The sequence below is a fragment of the Solea solea genome, chromosome 10 (genome assembly GCF_958295425.1).
Source record: "Solea solea chromosome 10, fSolSol10.1, whole genome shotgun sequence".
Taxonomy (NCBI): domain Eukaryota; kingdom Metazoa; phylum Chordata; class Actinopteri; order Pleuronectiformes; family Soleidae; genus Solea; species Solea solea.
In genome coordinates this window covers 20,902,505-20,918,189 of record NC_081143.1, presented here as the reverse complement: position 1 = coordinate 20,918,189, position 15,685 = coordinate 20,902,505, and the positions used below count along the sequence as shown (strand labels likewise).

Genomic DNA, 15,685 nt, shown 5'->3' with positions numbered 1-15,685 from the left:
CCTTGTTCTGTGTTATACTTACTAATTTATATCTTATCATGATTATTTAAAAAGTGTCACTTAAGACAAGGTTAAGTCTTGAGTGGGAGAGGGGTGAAGACGTCATTGGGGTCAGACAGTGGGCACCCTCCATCTTCAGTGTTTCACTGATTTAGACCCACGATACCTCCAGAGGGCTCAACAGCGACACCTGTGTGAGATTAGCTGTTCTTATCTCTGTTGGAAAGCCAAGTTTGTGGTCAAGGTTGACCTGCATTTTCCAGTCCTGGGCCGGGTCAACGAGGGTGGTGTTCGTTGTGACCCTTTTTTTTAGGTGGCAACGTTTTTTTTGGCCAGGCAGTGTAGAAGGCTTTGTTAAACGTCAATATTTATTTTCCTCCTTGGTGCACTGACTAGCAGCCTCTTATCTTCTAAATGCAACCAGTAGTTGTGCTATGTTATATATGAGGAGACGGTGGATTGTCTTTAGCTCGACTTTATTCCATCATTACGTAACTCAATACACGTGAATCCCATCTTTTACCTCCTGTGTATATCCTACGTAAGTGTGCGTACTGACATATGTTCAATCACAGATTGTAACACGTTTACGTGATAGTCGTGGAGTTGTCACGGCACGTTTGATGAGCATTTTAACTGTGTAGTGACAGCATTTTCTGCAAATTCTGTGTTCCCTGCATGTTGCGGGTATCGACAGCAGAATTTACAGCTCAATTAATTCGTTTTTTTGGAGTACCATAGCCAGGTAAACTTGCACAGCCATTCCTCACAAAAACTGGATCTTGTGGATTTTTTTTGCCAGACCGGTTTCTTCAGAATCTGATTTGTATTTATCCTCTAGGTCAGAATTTGTCTCTCGCACACCAGGCTTACTAGGGAGAAAGTACTCATCGATGGTGCATTTAGCCATCGTTCACAATCGCTGATCTCATGTGCCTTGGTATTTAAATTCTCCTTCTTCACTGTTTGGAGATACATGCGATCCATAAACTCAAGGACCCTCCACGTTTCACATTAAAATTTTGGTCACAGTCTGGAGCCCTGATTATGTCACTTACTGTATGTTGGTATCTTGAAGTATGAAGTAGTACTCATTACTCGCTCTCTAGATACAGATAAATGGATTACTATTGTCTCATCCTCTCATGTTTGCACAGGATACCTGCTGTTTGTCTGTTCGCCTGTCACACTCAGTCCTCCCATCATTTCTCTGTTTCTTGCTTTCCTGATGTCCAGAGTCTGCCTGGAAGTACTGACAAAGCCGTGGCCTACCTGGAGAGGCGTTTGTCCAGCCTCACCAACCCATATGCTGTAGCCATGTCATCATACGCCCTGGCCAACGAAGACAAACTGAACAGAGAGATCTTCTACAATTTTGCTTCCCCAGGTGCAGTTACAGTTTTCCAATACAAGAAAAAAAACACTTCCAAGAGTAATTGTTACCTTTAGTCTAAAAAAATAATGTAGTGGATATTATGTATTAAATATGTAAAGATATAAATATTGTATATTTCTGTCCTACTCACTGCAATGGGAATTCATTGTACATGATTTCTTTCAGAAATATTAACTTAAATTAATTTGCCTGTGTTTTTCTTACAGAGTTGTCCCACTGGAATGTTCCTAAAGGAAGTGTTTATACATTAGAGGCCACAGCTTATGCTCTTCTTGCTCTGGTCAAGGCCAAGGTGAATCTCTGCAAGTTCATTGCGGGTCCTGAAAAATCTAATTTTCAATATTTTGCAATTTTTCTCTAGAACTTCTTCCATATGTTTGCATTAGTGACTTTATAAGCGTCCAAAGCTATACTTTCCAAACATTCTCACAAATCTTTAATGCATGTTTCTCCCCGTGTGTGCATGGGTTCTCTCTGGGTTCTCCGGTTTCCTCCTACAGTCCAAAACATGCAATATGGGGATTAGGTAAATTGGACACTCTAAATTGACCAGAGGTGTGAGAGTGAAGTGAATTTGTCTCTATATGTGGACTTGTGATGGACTTGCGAACTGTCCAGGGTGGACCACGCCTATCGCCCTATGTCAGCTGAGATTGGCACAGCACCCCCTTGACCCTCATGTGGAGGATAAAGTGGAGTGGCTCAGTGGTTAAGACCCTACCTTGTGTACCAAAGACATCATGGTCGCAAGTTCGATTCCACCCCTGGCTAATTGTACTTGATTCCATTGTAAGTCGCTTTGGATAAAAGCGTCTGCTAAATGACATGTAATGTTATGTAGAAAATGGTTTGGTTAATTTACTACTGCAGACCTTTATATGGTGTGCTTCAAACCTTTTCTCACCTTCTGTTAATAAAGGCCTTGGAAGAAGCTAGACCTATTGTGAGATGGTTCAACAAACAGCAGAGGGATGGTGGAGGCTATGGCTCAACTCAGGTAACAGGACATCCCAACTTGACCTCTAGCTCTTTTTTTTCTTACAAAACTTGCAGGTCAATGGACGTTTTATTACTGTTGTTTTTCTGTCCAGGCTACGATGATAGTGTACCAGGCTGTAGCAGAATACTGGGCCAGTGCTCAAGAACAAGAGTATGATCTGTATGTGGACATCCATTTGCCTCACAGGGCCAAGCCAGAGAAGATCAACTTCAACAGGAACAACCACCACACGACCAGAACTTTAAAAGTGAGCATGCACGCTCTGTCACACACTCTGTCAGTGGTTGTAATCGATCCGTTTTTTCTGATCATCTAGTTATTGCTTTTGGTGGCTCTGTATGTGTGTCTGGCTGTCATTTCGCACTTCCACAACATGACCAACAGAGGCCGCCAGAGGCTTGCGTGAATGGGGTGAAGTCTGCCATCACTAATTGCCTTGTTTCTTCTGTTTTTATTTTGATCCTCACAGTTCAGTGATATAAACCAGGATGTTAAAGTGACTGCGACAGGAACTGGAGAAGCAACACTGAAGGTAAATAAAGCATGTTTCTGTTTTTCAATCATGTATTAATACATTCTATTAAACCCATGCAATACAAAAATGCACTTTGTTCCTGTGTTAACAGATGGTGTCACTGTATTACGCTCTGCCGAAGGAAAAAGAGAGTGACTGTCAGAAGTTTAACTTGTCAGTGGAGCTTATTCCAGGTCATTTTATGCCCTCTGCTATTTGAAAATGATTCTGTGCCATGACAAAAGATTACATGCTCATGTAGTATTTTGCTTTTACAGAGAAAATGGATGAGGATGAGGCGATATACAAACTGAGAATAGAAGTCTTGTAAGTACAGCTAAGAAATGATGCTGGTTTAAAAGGTCCAGTGTAAAACTTTTACGAGGGCTTATTGCCAGAAGCTGAATATACTATTCATAAGTATATTTGTACAATTAATTTAAAATAAAAATCTTTTTTTGTACCTTTATAATAAGCCTTTTATATGTACTTAAGGCAAAGGTGAAACTGAATTGACTTCAGTTTCACATTTTGGAATGGGAGCTCGGTCCCCCACATAAAGCCAAAATATAACCATTGAAATGTCATTAATTCTTACACACTGGACCTTTATTACAGGACATTTTCTCACAAGCCCTGGTTTCTTTGTTACTTCATGTCTTTCTCACTACGATTGTGTATTTTTTAATCGAATGTGTCCTTTTATTGCACAGATATAAGAACAAGGATCACGATGCAACTATGTCAATCTTGGATATTGGCTTACTAACTGGCTTCACTGTCAACACAAATGACCTGGACTTGGTAAGATTTTTACACACACACTTACAATTGTGCAAAGAAAAAGATAAAAACATGATGTTCATGGCTTTGAAAGGTCTCTGACTCTGTATGCTTGTGTCTAGTTGGCCCAAGGACGAGCCCGTACCATTGCAAAATATGAGATGGACACAGTTCTGTCAGAGAGAGGTTCATTGATCATCTACCTGGACAAGGTATAATAGAATAGAAAAATGTTCTCTCCTCCAGAATGGCAACGTTTGTTTTCACTTGATGAACAGAAACAGCCAAAAGAAGGAGTTGCCATTTTACTTCAAATTATTTGTGTCTATATTGCAATCCAGGGTTTTAAAAGACATTTTTCAGTTTCATGTTTGGCGCGTTTATTTAAGGCTCACATTTGAGCTGTGTCCTGTTTTGAGAATCTCCCAGGATTTGATTTTATTTTATTACAGCAACAGTTCACACTGAGTAGTAAGAATTAGCAGGGGCTAATGTAGCTGTTAACTTAAATGAACACATTCAGCGTAGCTAAATGTCAGACTGACCATCATGTGATGTGCATTGATTTTGGAAATATCACCCATGGGTTATTGTTTTTTAAAATTGAATCAGCACCCGAGTATTGTGATAAAAGCATATTGTCCCAGACCTCTCAGACAACCTCACTTCTCATCTTTGCTTTACATTTCTCCACAGGTTTCTCACACACGATCAGAGGAGATCACTTTTAGGATCCACCAGACTCTGAAAGTGGGCGTCATGCAACCAGCGGCTGTATCTGTCTATGAATATGATGACCGTAAGCCTTAAAGACACTTGGATAGATCTGGATAGAGAGTACATAGACAGATTAGCAGTGTTAACAGTGTTGGATTGAATGCACATTTCATCAATGGGTGTCTTTATCATTGCAGAAACACAATGTGTGAAATTCTACCATCCAGAGAGGAAAGATGGGCAGCTGCTGAGGCTCTGTAGAGATGCAGAATGCACATGTGCTGAAGGTAAACACTATAGTGTCTCTCTGAAGATGCAGCTGAAAGTACTGAAGGAACTCATAGTAACTAGAAATATCATAAAGAACTGGTCATTTGTCATTCTGCTGTTTACAACATCACCTTCTCATCCTCTAAATACTTACCCTCAGTAACACTAGACGTCGTCATGATCTCCACTTCCACTGTCACACTGATGATGTCCAGATCTACATTCCTACCAAATCAGTCACCTCTGCCACCTGTCTGAAATAATTGTCATTGGCCATGAAATTCCTCACCTGTTTTTCTCCCATAGTCAACAACTGTGGCTCACCATTAATTTAGGATCAGCTGCAGTTTCCCACAACCTGGCCAAAAACCTGCAATGCACTGGTTACAATGGTAAATGGTCTGTATTTTTACAGCGCCTTTGTCCTCATGATGACCAAGCAAAGCCGCTTTACACTACTAATTCACACCCATTCCAACACCCATCCACACATCTACAGTATGTGCAGCTGTATGTTTTTTTTTTCTTGTCCCGAGACACATTAGCATGTAGACTTACTGTTATTGTTTGTATCTTTACTGTGCGTCTGCTGTTTATTTCCAGAGAACTGCAGCATGCAGAAGAAGGGTAAAATCAGCAATGATTTACGCACAGCTAAACCCTGTGAGAGTACACCTACCAGCAAAATAGATTTTGGTAAGACTCGGTGTGAATGATCTGCATTATTTTTTAACTATAAATGACCAGAATGTTTGTATAAGGAGAGGTTCATAAGTAAGAAAATCATCTGCCACTTATCTGTCCTCAGTTTACAAAGTGAGAGTGGAAGAATTCACCGATGGTTTGACTGCTGATATTTACACAATGCGGATAATGGAAGTGATCAAAGAAGGTGGGTGTGAACTGCCTAAATTGTATCACATTATACATGAGTGTTATCAATCCCCTCATCTTATTCTTGTAAAGCCATTTTCATAAAATGTCCAACTTTTCCTTATGAACTACCTTGGGGAGATGTGAGGAGATGATAATCATGTGTTACACTAATGCTTAAGATGTGTGTTTAATCCAGAATTTTCTTCTTTCTCTTCTGGTGTATTTTAAAAAACAGGATATTATGATGTTGGTTCCCTGGGTACATTCCTCAGTCTCCCTCGCTGCAGGTGGGCTTTAGATCTGGTTAAAGGCAAAACGTATCTCATCATGGGAACATTGGAGGATGTTTACCAACCGTAAGTTTTTGGGGGATCAAATGTGTTCAATGTAAATGTGTAACAATGAGTGTTACACATTCTGTGTAATTCCACGGTCTGTGGTGGTTAAATCTTGTGTCACACGGCGACATTCTCATGCTGCACACAGGAAGTGATTTGCTTTATGTCAAGATAGACAGTGGCAACAGCAACATTGCTGTAGTAAAGTGAGACGGGCCCACAAAAAGTTTCAGAAATGAATTACATTGCTCAAATAAATGCTTCTTTCCTGCACCCATTACAAGTCATTTAGCAGGCACTTTTATCCAAAGCGACTTACAATAAGTGCATTTCAACATTTGGGTACAAACAAGAGCCAGAAGTAAGTAAGTGCTTCAAGTAAGCCAAACTATAAAGTGCTAGTCATAAGTGCTTTTTTTGTTGTTGTTGTCTTAGTTGAGGTAGAGTCGAAAGAAATGTGTTTTAGTCGGCAGTGGAAGATGTGGAGGCTTTCTGCTACATTTGTAGCATGGAACGCAAGCACTAGAGTTTTGAAGCGGATGCGAGCAGCTACAGGAAGCCAGTGAAGGGAGCGGAGGAGCAGTGTAGTATGAGAGAATTTTGGTAAGTAGAGGTCGTATGGCACATGCAGTTAGACCAGCCAGGAGGGAGTTGCAGTAGTCCAAGTGTGAGATGACAAGAGCCTGGACCAGAACCTGTGCCGCCTTCTGGTTTAGAAGAGGACATATTCTTCTGATGTTGTGCAACATGTATCTGCAAGATCGAGCTGTTGCAGCAATGTTGGCAGTGAGGGAGAGATGGTCATCAAGTGTCACACCCAGGTTCCTTGCGGTATGAGAGGGAGTTACCGCAGAGTTGTTGAGGGTGATGGACGGATCTATGTGGAAGAGCCCTTTCTTGGGAGAAAAAGAAACTCGGTCTTGTCGAGATTGAGTTTCAGGTGATGGTCAGACATCCACTGAGAGATGTCTGTCAGACAGCACCCAGGTCTGAGAGTTTTGTTTGGATGAAGGGTGCAGCATATACATCATGCCACATTACTGTTTCTGTAAAAAAAAGTCTAAATGAAATCTCCAGAAGTTGCACACCGCAGCTTTAAGTCTGTGTGTTGCGACAAATATTTTTGTTTGTTTATTTTTTGTGGGAAGGGAGGACTTGTGTGTTTGTACAGTATGCATGTGAAAATAACTCACATGCAGCATCCATGTGACTTCTTCCCTCCCCGCAGGCATCAGTATGTTCTCAGTGAGAGAACCTGGATCGAGTACTGGCCCACAGAGGCAGAGTGTGGAACAGATGAACACAGGTCAACATGTTTGGGCTTGGAGGAGATGGTCACGCAGTACACTCTCTTTGGATGTCTACTGTAGTACAACACCAGAAAATCCACTGTCTTTCTCACATTTTTTTTTTTTTTGCATTCTTTATGCAAAACTTTAACTGTTATAAGATGTACGAGATTGAAAAGTTAATCTGTGCGAAATAAACTGTAAAGTCTTCCTCTAACTGTTTATGACCTATTTTTATACATTAGTTTTGGTTAATGCTCAACATTTAGATGTTAATTATTACTGCCTGGGGTTGTACGAATACATTTGTATATACATTTAGCATCAATTAATGTTTTTTTTTTTTTTTGTTTGTTTTTTTTTTATCTATGCACAAAGAAGCTAATGACAAAGAATGGAACAATTCAATCAAAAAACTTTTACTTCAACAAACTTTTTTTGTGAGTTTTGAAATAGTGTGACTTTTCATTGGAGTGCCTTTACATTGGAATTAAAGTGAAATCCCTCTGTCTTTATGTAGTCAGACGGAAATTTAGTTGGTAGTGATTCACTGTTTGATTGATGTATAGAAGTGCTTTCTGCACCTTTTAAAACCCAATTCAGAATTGATATTATGTTTATATTTTATAAATCACAACAGCATATAGAATTACTGAGTATTTATTAAATGTATGAATTCTGCCTTACAAAGTGACAACATGGATTCCACTTTGCAGGTTTTGCTACACAAATCTTTAAAAGATTTAAAAAAACAAACAAATTTTTGTCGAAATTTGATTGATGGGGGGTGGGGGGTTCATGATCCAGCCACGCCCTAACCGCAACAGGGCCTGACTGGTTGCTTGGGTTGGATATGCTGGAAGAAATTGATGCAAGATTCAGCATTTTGTTTGGCAACTGTCACAACTGGATGGACATGTTAATAATGGAAAAAAATTAAAATCTATCCTTTTAGGACCAGCACCTCCACTCTCTCTATAAAGACCAGTTCCCACAGACTGTTCTGATTCAATCTGCCAACTGGTTCTAGCATTGTAAGATGTAAGTCATGCAAGAAGTCAACAAACCACTTACTTGGGTCTGATGGAATTCCGTCAGGCTTCAGTGGAACGAACTCCACAGACCTGCCTCCCCTGAGGAGTTCCATAGACCAGCCTAGCTACCGGCTAGCTGCCGAGGATCAGGACTCTGGATTTGGGGGGCACCACTTCTTCGACACCACCACCCCTGGCTGGATTAGAGGCTGAGGATGAAATGGTCAGGTTGTTGACTTCAATTTTCATTGATTGTGTAAAATCAGACCAGGGTCTATCTGCTCTGGGTCGTGATCAGGGAAGACGGGGAGGAATGCCGCAACGGCTGCCTGACTGGTCACCCTAGCCAGAGACAACACCAGTTTGTACACACTGATGAAAAGATTTCATACAACATCAGGGCGGATGACACTAAAGTCAAAATCACAGCAGAGACTCTGCTGCACAAGCTAAATTCAATAAACATGAAAGATTGTGTTATCGATGAAATTTACGAAGCTGAGCAGCAAATTGCTCAACTGTATTTGATGGCGAGTGCTGGCCATCAAATACAGAGATGATCTTTAATGATTCATGTGGCATAAATATATTGGGTAATAACTGGAGGAAATTCTGTGAGGGCTGGTGGCTATACAACATGCTTTCACTTCCGAATTGGCATCAGGAGGAACCCGGAAGACTATATCTAATTTGTATATAAGCACAACAAAGAATATCAGCAAATCAAAAGCACATTGGTGGATATATATTAGCATGTCATGAAGTCAAAATCGATGTATCCAGCCAAATCAATAAGCACTAAACATGTTTGATATTCAAGACTGAACGGCGATTGGGACGGGAGCAGAATCCCGTAATAACCATTGAGAGCTATTTGAGCGGGAAGCAGATGTTGCGACTTCATTCAGTTTTTTGCGTTTCTCAGCACAAAACATTGCGCACACAGTGTTGTAATGTAACGAACTACAAATACTTTGTTACTGTCCTTAAGTAGAATTTTCACATATCTGTACTTTATTTACTTTACTCATTTATATTTCTGACAACTTTTACTCCACTACATTTCCTAAATAAAATGTGTAGTTTTACTCCGATACATTTCCCTTAACCATCTTCGTTACTCGTTACTACAAAATAAAAGTTGAGTTAGTGACGTAATGCCCGTTTGTTGTCGTTTGTTGTTTTTAGCTGCACCAGCTGTTAGCCGCTCAACTTTAATGTTGTTTGAAGTTGTTCACCTGTACCTATTATGCTTTAATTGCTAAAAAGCCACAATAAATGTCATATTCAAAATTGTAATTGCTCACTTTGTTTAAATACTTTTAATAGTTAAGTACATTTTATATCAGAAAATTATTTTTGATACTTAAGTACAGTAAATGTCAGGTACTTTTACTCAAGTAATATTCTAAAAGGTGACTTTAACTTCTACCAAAGACAATTTCTTGTAAGATACTTGTAATTTTACTCAAGTATCTCTTTTAAGTACTTTATACAAGACTGTGCACACACAACCAGTATGTCTGCATGTCATGTTTATGTTCTGAAGTCACATTAAATCACGCATTTTTCTTTGACATCCCAAATCTCTGAAATCTCCTCCCTGAAATGTATGTGTGTATGTATATTTGTATATGTATATATACATATATTATTTTGTGTGTGTATGTGTGAATATATATATGTGTGTGTGTGTGTGTATGTGTGCATATATATATATATTTTTTTGCAGTAGTAGTATATTTTCATCCACACTCCATACCAGACGGCGGCGGTAATGCGCCAAATCGTTGTTTGCTAACAGCCATGAAACCTCAAAAAAAAGAAGAAGAAGAGTGAACGTGACGTATTTCCGCCTCTAGCTAAGCAGCCGCGGTTTGATGTCGATGGTGTCCTCGCTGAATGGAAAATAAGGGAACACTTAAAAGTGAACAGTTGAAGACAGACGACGACGTAACAGCGCATTAAATATCCCGGAAACGTGTCGACAGCACTCGGTTCAACCTGCATAAAAGCTAAAACGGTTTCCGGATCGAGTTGCCTCACAAAACAACGTTACCGCTATGGCCAAGGTACAAGTTGTAAACGTCGCCGTTCTGGATAACCCAAGCCCGTTTGGAAACCCGTTCCAGTTTGAAATAACATTTGAATGCATGGAGGATTTACCGGAAGGTGGGTACTGTTTTCAGTTCGCACACAATGTCACATTAAAGAACTGTGCGTGATATTCGAGGCAAATTCTGCTCATGTGTGACACACACACATCGGGCAGGTGAGATTGTGGTGGTAGTGGCTGATGAGCACGTCATTCAATTGGATACTACGCTGTTATTAGCTGTCGTTTGGCTTAATAGCTGGTTGACATGATGTTGAATTTTGGCGCTGGCGCGTTTGTGCTCAGCGTCCCGCCTCCTTCCTCCTGTGATTGGGTCAAAGTCGTTCCTCTGGCTTTTTCCTGCTAACGTGATTGGTTTTTCACGTCATGTTTCTGTAGCAACACACGAGCTGAACGAGTTGCCGCGAACCGCAAAGTATACAACAGAGACACAGCAGCGGTCACTTTATAAGGTGCACACTGAGGTGGGAGACATCTTCTACTTACTTCTTCGGGTAAAACTACCGCTATTTTTAAGTACAAGTAAAAGTACTGGTCTTAAAATGTACTTAGTTACTTAGTTAGTTTAACAAGGTTGGGCTTTCTTGTGTTGTGCAAAAAAAAAAGTATGTGGGGACACAAATCTCAAATGAATTGTTTTTAATTAAAGGCAATGTTGTTGGCTTTTGATTTTCTTCTTTGTGTGAGGAGAATATGTTGGTGCTTTTCCACTACATGGTTCCAGCATGACTCGCCTCAGCACGGCACAGTTATTTTGCTTTCCGTTAGTGATAGTACCTGGTACCTTGGTCTTTTTTTAGTACCTGCTCAGGCGAGGTTCCAAGCGAGCTGAGCCAATACTATGTGTGATGTCACTGATTGATTAGAGTGTTGTCACTGGAAGAGGCATGAGCAAGACATCTGACACAAGAATCATACCGAAAAATGCATAACTGTAGATCAAATAAGAAGACTTAAAAATCCTGAGAACTTGCGTTAATCTCCAACATTTAGCACGGAAATGTCTAAAATCTCAATATTTAACAGAGGAGTGTATTTAGCGACAGCACTTCCGAAAGCCTGCCGTCGTGTTCAATGTCTGTGTCATGCAGGAAGTACTGAAGTAATCTTTTTAATTAACTGTTTCTAATGATTCAGTACATTGTAAACAACTGTTTTACTAGTCACTAGTTTGTGTGTGTCGCATATAAAACGAAGTCACAGCAGTTTCATGCAGCCACGTTGTGATGACTTTGTCCATGTTGAGTGATGTAGAGTCAAGCTGTGCCATGCCGAGCCAAGGCGGGGCGGGATCATGTAGTGGAAAAGCAGCATACTATATGTTACACAGCTGAAAAATTTTCTTTTTGAAATGGCTGCAGCACAAATGTGTTGTTAACGGCTTCATAATTTCAAAGTTCTAGCATGACTGTATTGGACTGATATCGGTATTGGTAGATACTCAATGTTGTGATATCGGACCAGAAAACTGGTATCATGCCATCCCTATAGTCGACTGGAAGGTATTGCCATGGCTTTGTCTTCTATGCACACTTTGAGTGTGTTTCAAAGCAGTGATCCAACTCTGCTGTCTCTCAGGTCTCCAACTGTTTTGTCATTCCAAAGCACAACAGCTATCTTTACTTTTTATGAAGCTGGTGAAGAGATGACGAGTTGCCTAGTATATCTACTATGAAGTTGAACAGTGCCACTGGTTCTGAGTCTTGTTACATTACATTACATGTCATTAAGCAGACGTGTTTTAATTCAAAGCGACTTAAAATAAGTGCATTTCAACATTTGGATACAAACAAGAGCTAGAAGTAAGTAAGTGCTTAAAGTAAGCCAAACTATAAAGTAGGGCTGCCACCATTCATTATTTCGATAATCGACTTGTCACCGATTATTCAACGTAATTGTGACTAGTCGACTAATCGTGGTGGCCCTACTGTAAAGTGCTACTCTTAGTGCGATGTACAAGTAAGTGTTTTTTTTTTTTTTTTTTGCTTGTGTTGTCATCTCATGTGATGGCCAGTGTGACATCAGCGACTGGAGCTCTATATATAACAACTGCATTTAGTTTATGCCAGAATAGATCATTAAGAATGGACTAAAAAGAGGTGAGAGATACCAGAGGTAGAGTTATCAATGAATAAATCATCCTGTCCATCTATCATAAAGGCCTGTACGAGATGTAACAGTTTCACCATTTCAGTTGTCTTATATGTGTGATGACAGACCTGGAGTGGAAAATCATCTATGTGGGTTCAGCTGAGAGTGAGGAATATGACCAGGTCCTGGACTCTGTTCTCGTTGGCCCGGTACCTGCTGGCAGACACATGTTTGTCTTTCAGGTGAGTGGCCTGTAGTTTCCTCCTGCCCTTTCTCTAAATGGATTTCTGTTTTGAATATAATTTCATATCTTAATTTGTGTCATTTACTTTGCTTGGGGCTGCATTTATATTTTGTTTGCTGTTGAATTTGCCCTCTATGTTCCTGTCCATCCCCACAGGCCGATGCTCCCAACACAGGCCTGATTCCAGAGAGTGACGCTGTAGGAGTGACAGTTGTCCTTATAACCTGCACCTACCGTGGACAGGAGTTCATCCGCATAGGTTACTACGTTAACAATGAATATACAGACCAGGAGCAACGGGAAAACCCACCTCTTAAACCTGACTACACTCAGGTAACACAACTTCACACGGGCTTATCAGACTCATCACAGTGTCTATTTAATTATACAGTGTTTTTTTTGCTGCCCTCCAGTGCTCTGAATGGGTTGTTACAGGCAACAGGGGAATCAAGAGCAAGCAGTTACTTTTCTGCTCCTTTAATATCTGTTTTCTCATTATTTAAGGATAAAAAGCAGTTTTTGGAGGCCGGTTAGGTGCATTATTGTAGAACCAGTAATAACAATGATGCTTCCTTGCAAAATGAGTAGGAATGTCCCAATCTCAACTATCAGAGTGGAGCCAATCTGGGCTTTATTTTCTTTTTCAAAACTAATCTGTGATTGGCAATCACGTTTATCTCTTCACCATGATGTCAACTGTTTTTTTTTTGTTTGTTTGTTTTTTTTAGCTCCAGAGAAATATTTTGGCTTCCAATCCTCGTGTCACCCGCTTTCACATTAACTGGGATGGCTTGGCGGATAAGATGGAAGACAGTGAGAATGTTGACCCATCTCCCAACATCACCAGCATGCTCCCTCCATCCTGTGTACCAGGAAAGATGGCATCTCTTGGACTGATGCCAGACAACTCTATGGACTGCATGTAAGAATCATCACATTAACATAATGACAAGGAGGCCATGGATGTATCTACGAGATGTGTGGACAGTCAAAAAGCATGGACATGACAGCAGGGACACACTCTTTTTATACACCATCCATGAATATAATAGATCTGGGATATTAACCAATACTTTTCGCCCCTTTTCAACAAACAACCTCTGCCAGCACTGCCTGTCTTTTTTTTTTTTTTTTTTTACCTTATCTCTGTCTTAGGTTATTTTAAAACTGAGACATTTTGAGTCATCAGGGTGTGGTGGTGGTGTTACAGGAATGCCAAGTCCTCACAAACGCAGAGACTTGCAAGTCATACTTGTACACCTTTATATTTTCTGCCATATTGAGCTCAGATCTATGAGATAGACGGTGTTCAGTATTTCAGGATAGGTGTAGCTCTGGCTGTTCATAATCAAACCCTTCTTGTTGTGAAAGTCTTCATCTTCTGACATTAATTAGTAGCACCAGGAGTGCCTGTGGAAACAAATCATGGGCCACGTTCAGTTTGTTGCAGCACGTACTTAGCTGGATCGTCAATGCAGAGTAGAAGCGTGATTATGCACATTTTTGCCCTTTATTTGTCCAGAACCCACAAATTCAAACAGGCCTCCGGTACATAAAAAGTTTTCTAAAATGTTCAATAAGACGTCTGTTTTGACATTTGAGGCTCACTGTAAATAATGTTAACTTAGTACTTATTTTGTCTTCAGAAAAAGAAGACCTTTTTTTTTTTCTTCTTTTTGTACTTGCTATATAATCTCTGCCTCAATATTTGCTACATACAGTGATGGGGTTAATAAAGTTTGGTTTTGGAAGCTTGTGCTAATCTGTACATTTTATAACAACTGCTTTTCCTTTTTGACTGGTGAAGAGGGGGAACCTCAGATGCAGCAGTGAGACTTCATGCTTGTGTATGCATGCATGCCTCATCCCACACTTTCCCCTCCCCTCCCTGCCTCCTTTCTTTTTTCCAATTTCATTCATAAAATGCAGCAGCATCACTCACACCATTTTCACTCTAGCCTCATGTTGCTAGGCAACTGGAGCACAAAGGGGGGAGGGACTGTCTGCTCTTACCCGTTTTAGCTCTTGTTAGTTGAAAGGAAGAACTCCTCCATCCATCTATCTGCGTTATCTGTGTGTGTGCTTCTCTCACATGTCGACATTGTTGAGCAACAGCTGGTTGCTCATGCTGAGTAAAAGAGCTGGGTCTGTGTCTCACAAAGAGGTGCATATTCATATAGTCCCCCCCCCCCCAAAAAAAAAAGGCAATGTGAAGATGTGCCCCTCATCTTTGTGTAGTGTAGACTGAAGTCACCCCTTTGCTCTGGTAAGTTACACCCTGAAAATGTGCCAGCCTAGTTGAAGATGAGACAAGAGAGGATATGGCATATGAGCCTCAGCCCCTGCAGTAGCTGTAGGAATCAACTGTTTATTGTATTTTTCATCAATCCCCCCCTCAAATCTATGCAAATCTACATGAAATTATGTCATTTGAGAAGTGATAATCATCAATAAGAGACTGCTGCGTGTGCATGGATGCTGCTGGAGGATTATAAACTGTAAAAGGTGGATGATGCAAAGACAGACCGACAGATCTGCGTGTTTTCATCCGCCACTGATTTGTAAAAAAAAAAAATAAAAAATAAACACCACATCACATCGTTCATGTCTGCAATCTGTTAAGAAGTCCTGCCAGTTGAGACCGCACTGTGCACTCATGCGTTAACATCTGACCAACATTTCTAAAAATAGCTTACACTTGACGTCACTCAGCCGAATGTGTATCAGTTGCTTGGCGGTGGTGAGAGTGAGTGGAGTATGGAAAGCCAATAGGGTCATATTTCGTCTGAAAAAATATGTGCCTATTATTCACTTGACTGGATTATTAACTGTGCCTCACGTTGAATGAACGCTTCCAGGCGCTACTTGCGCGTGGCATCAGATCACTGGCTCACGTTTGCACGTTTGTATAAGAACTGGATAGAGCACCGCTCGGGTTTCTGACTTCAGGGTTTATTTCCGGGTTGTGCGGCCCATAGAGTGTGGACAGTAGTGATACTCCCATAATGCCTTTCGGC

General features: G+C 40.5%; 2 protein-coding genes across 6 annotated transcripts in view; both read left to right on the top strand.

Moving 5' to 3' along the window:
* LOC131466799 (complement C3-like) overlaps positions 1 to 7,400 on the top strand; it is a 35,729-nt gene extending 28,329 nt beyond the window's left edge. For all 5 annotated transcript variants that reach the window (XM_058640247.1, XM_058640245.1, XM_058640246.1 and 2 more), the window contains 15 exons: positions 1,237 to 1,387; positions 1,603 to 1,688; positions 2,316 to 2,393; positions 2,488 to 2,643; positions 2,866 to 2,928; positions 3,023 to 3,104; positions 3,189 to 3,237; positions 3,624 to 3,714; positions 3,816 to 3,905; positions 4,390 to 4,492; positions 4,608 to 4,697; positions 5,284 to 5,376; positions 5,489 to 5,572; positions 5,792 to 5,912; positions 7,123 to 7,400. In XM_058640247.1, the coding sequence (XP_058496230.1) occupies positions 1,237 to 1,387; positions 1,603 to 1,688; positions 2,316 to 2,393; positions 2,488 to 2,643; positions 2,866 to 2,928; positions 3,023 to 3,104; positions 3,189 to 3,237; positions 3,624 to 3,714; positions 3,816 to 3,905; positions 4,390 to 4,492; positions 4,608 to 4,697; positions 5,284 to 5,376; positions 5,489 to 5,572; positions 5,792 to 5,912; positions 7,123 to 7,264 (1,479 nt within the window). In that variant the 3' untranslated portion in view covers positions 7,265 to 7,400. The remainder of the gene's footprint in view (positions 1 to 1,236; positions 1,388 to 1,602; positions 1,689 to 2,315; positions 2,394 to 2,487; positions 2,644 to 2,865; positions 2,929 to 3,022; positions 3,105 to 3,188; positions 3,238 to 3,623; positions 3,715 to 3,815; positions 3,906 to 4,389; positions 4,493 to 4,607; positions 4,698 to 5,283; positions 5,377 to 5,488; positions 5,573 to 5,791; positions 5,913 to 7,122) is intronic.
* A 2,660-nt stretch (positions 7,401 to 10,060) lies between these two features.
* Positions 10,061 to 14,419, top strand: asf1bb (anti-silencing function 1Bb histone chaperone). Its single transcript, XM_058639574.1, has 4 exons — positions 10,061 to 10,389; positions 12,551 to 12,666; positions 12,825 to 13,001; positions 13,397 to 14,419. The coding sequence occupies exons 1-4, from the start codon at positions 10,281 to 10,283 to the stop codon at positions 13,592 to 13,594; spliced, it is 600 nt and encodes a 199-aa protein (XP_058495557.1). The 5' UTR covers positions 10,061 to 10,280; the 3' UTR covers positions 13,595 to 14,419.
* Positions 14,420 to 15,685: the final 1,266 nt, after the last annotated feature.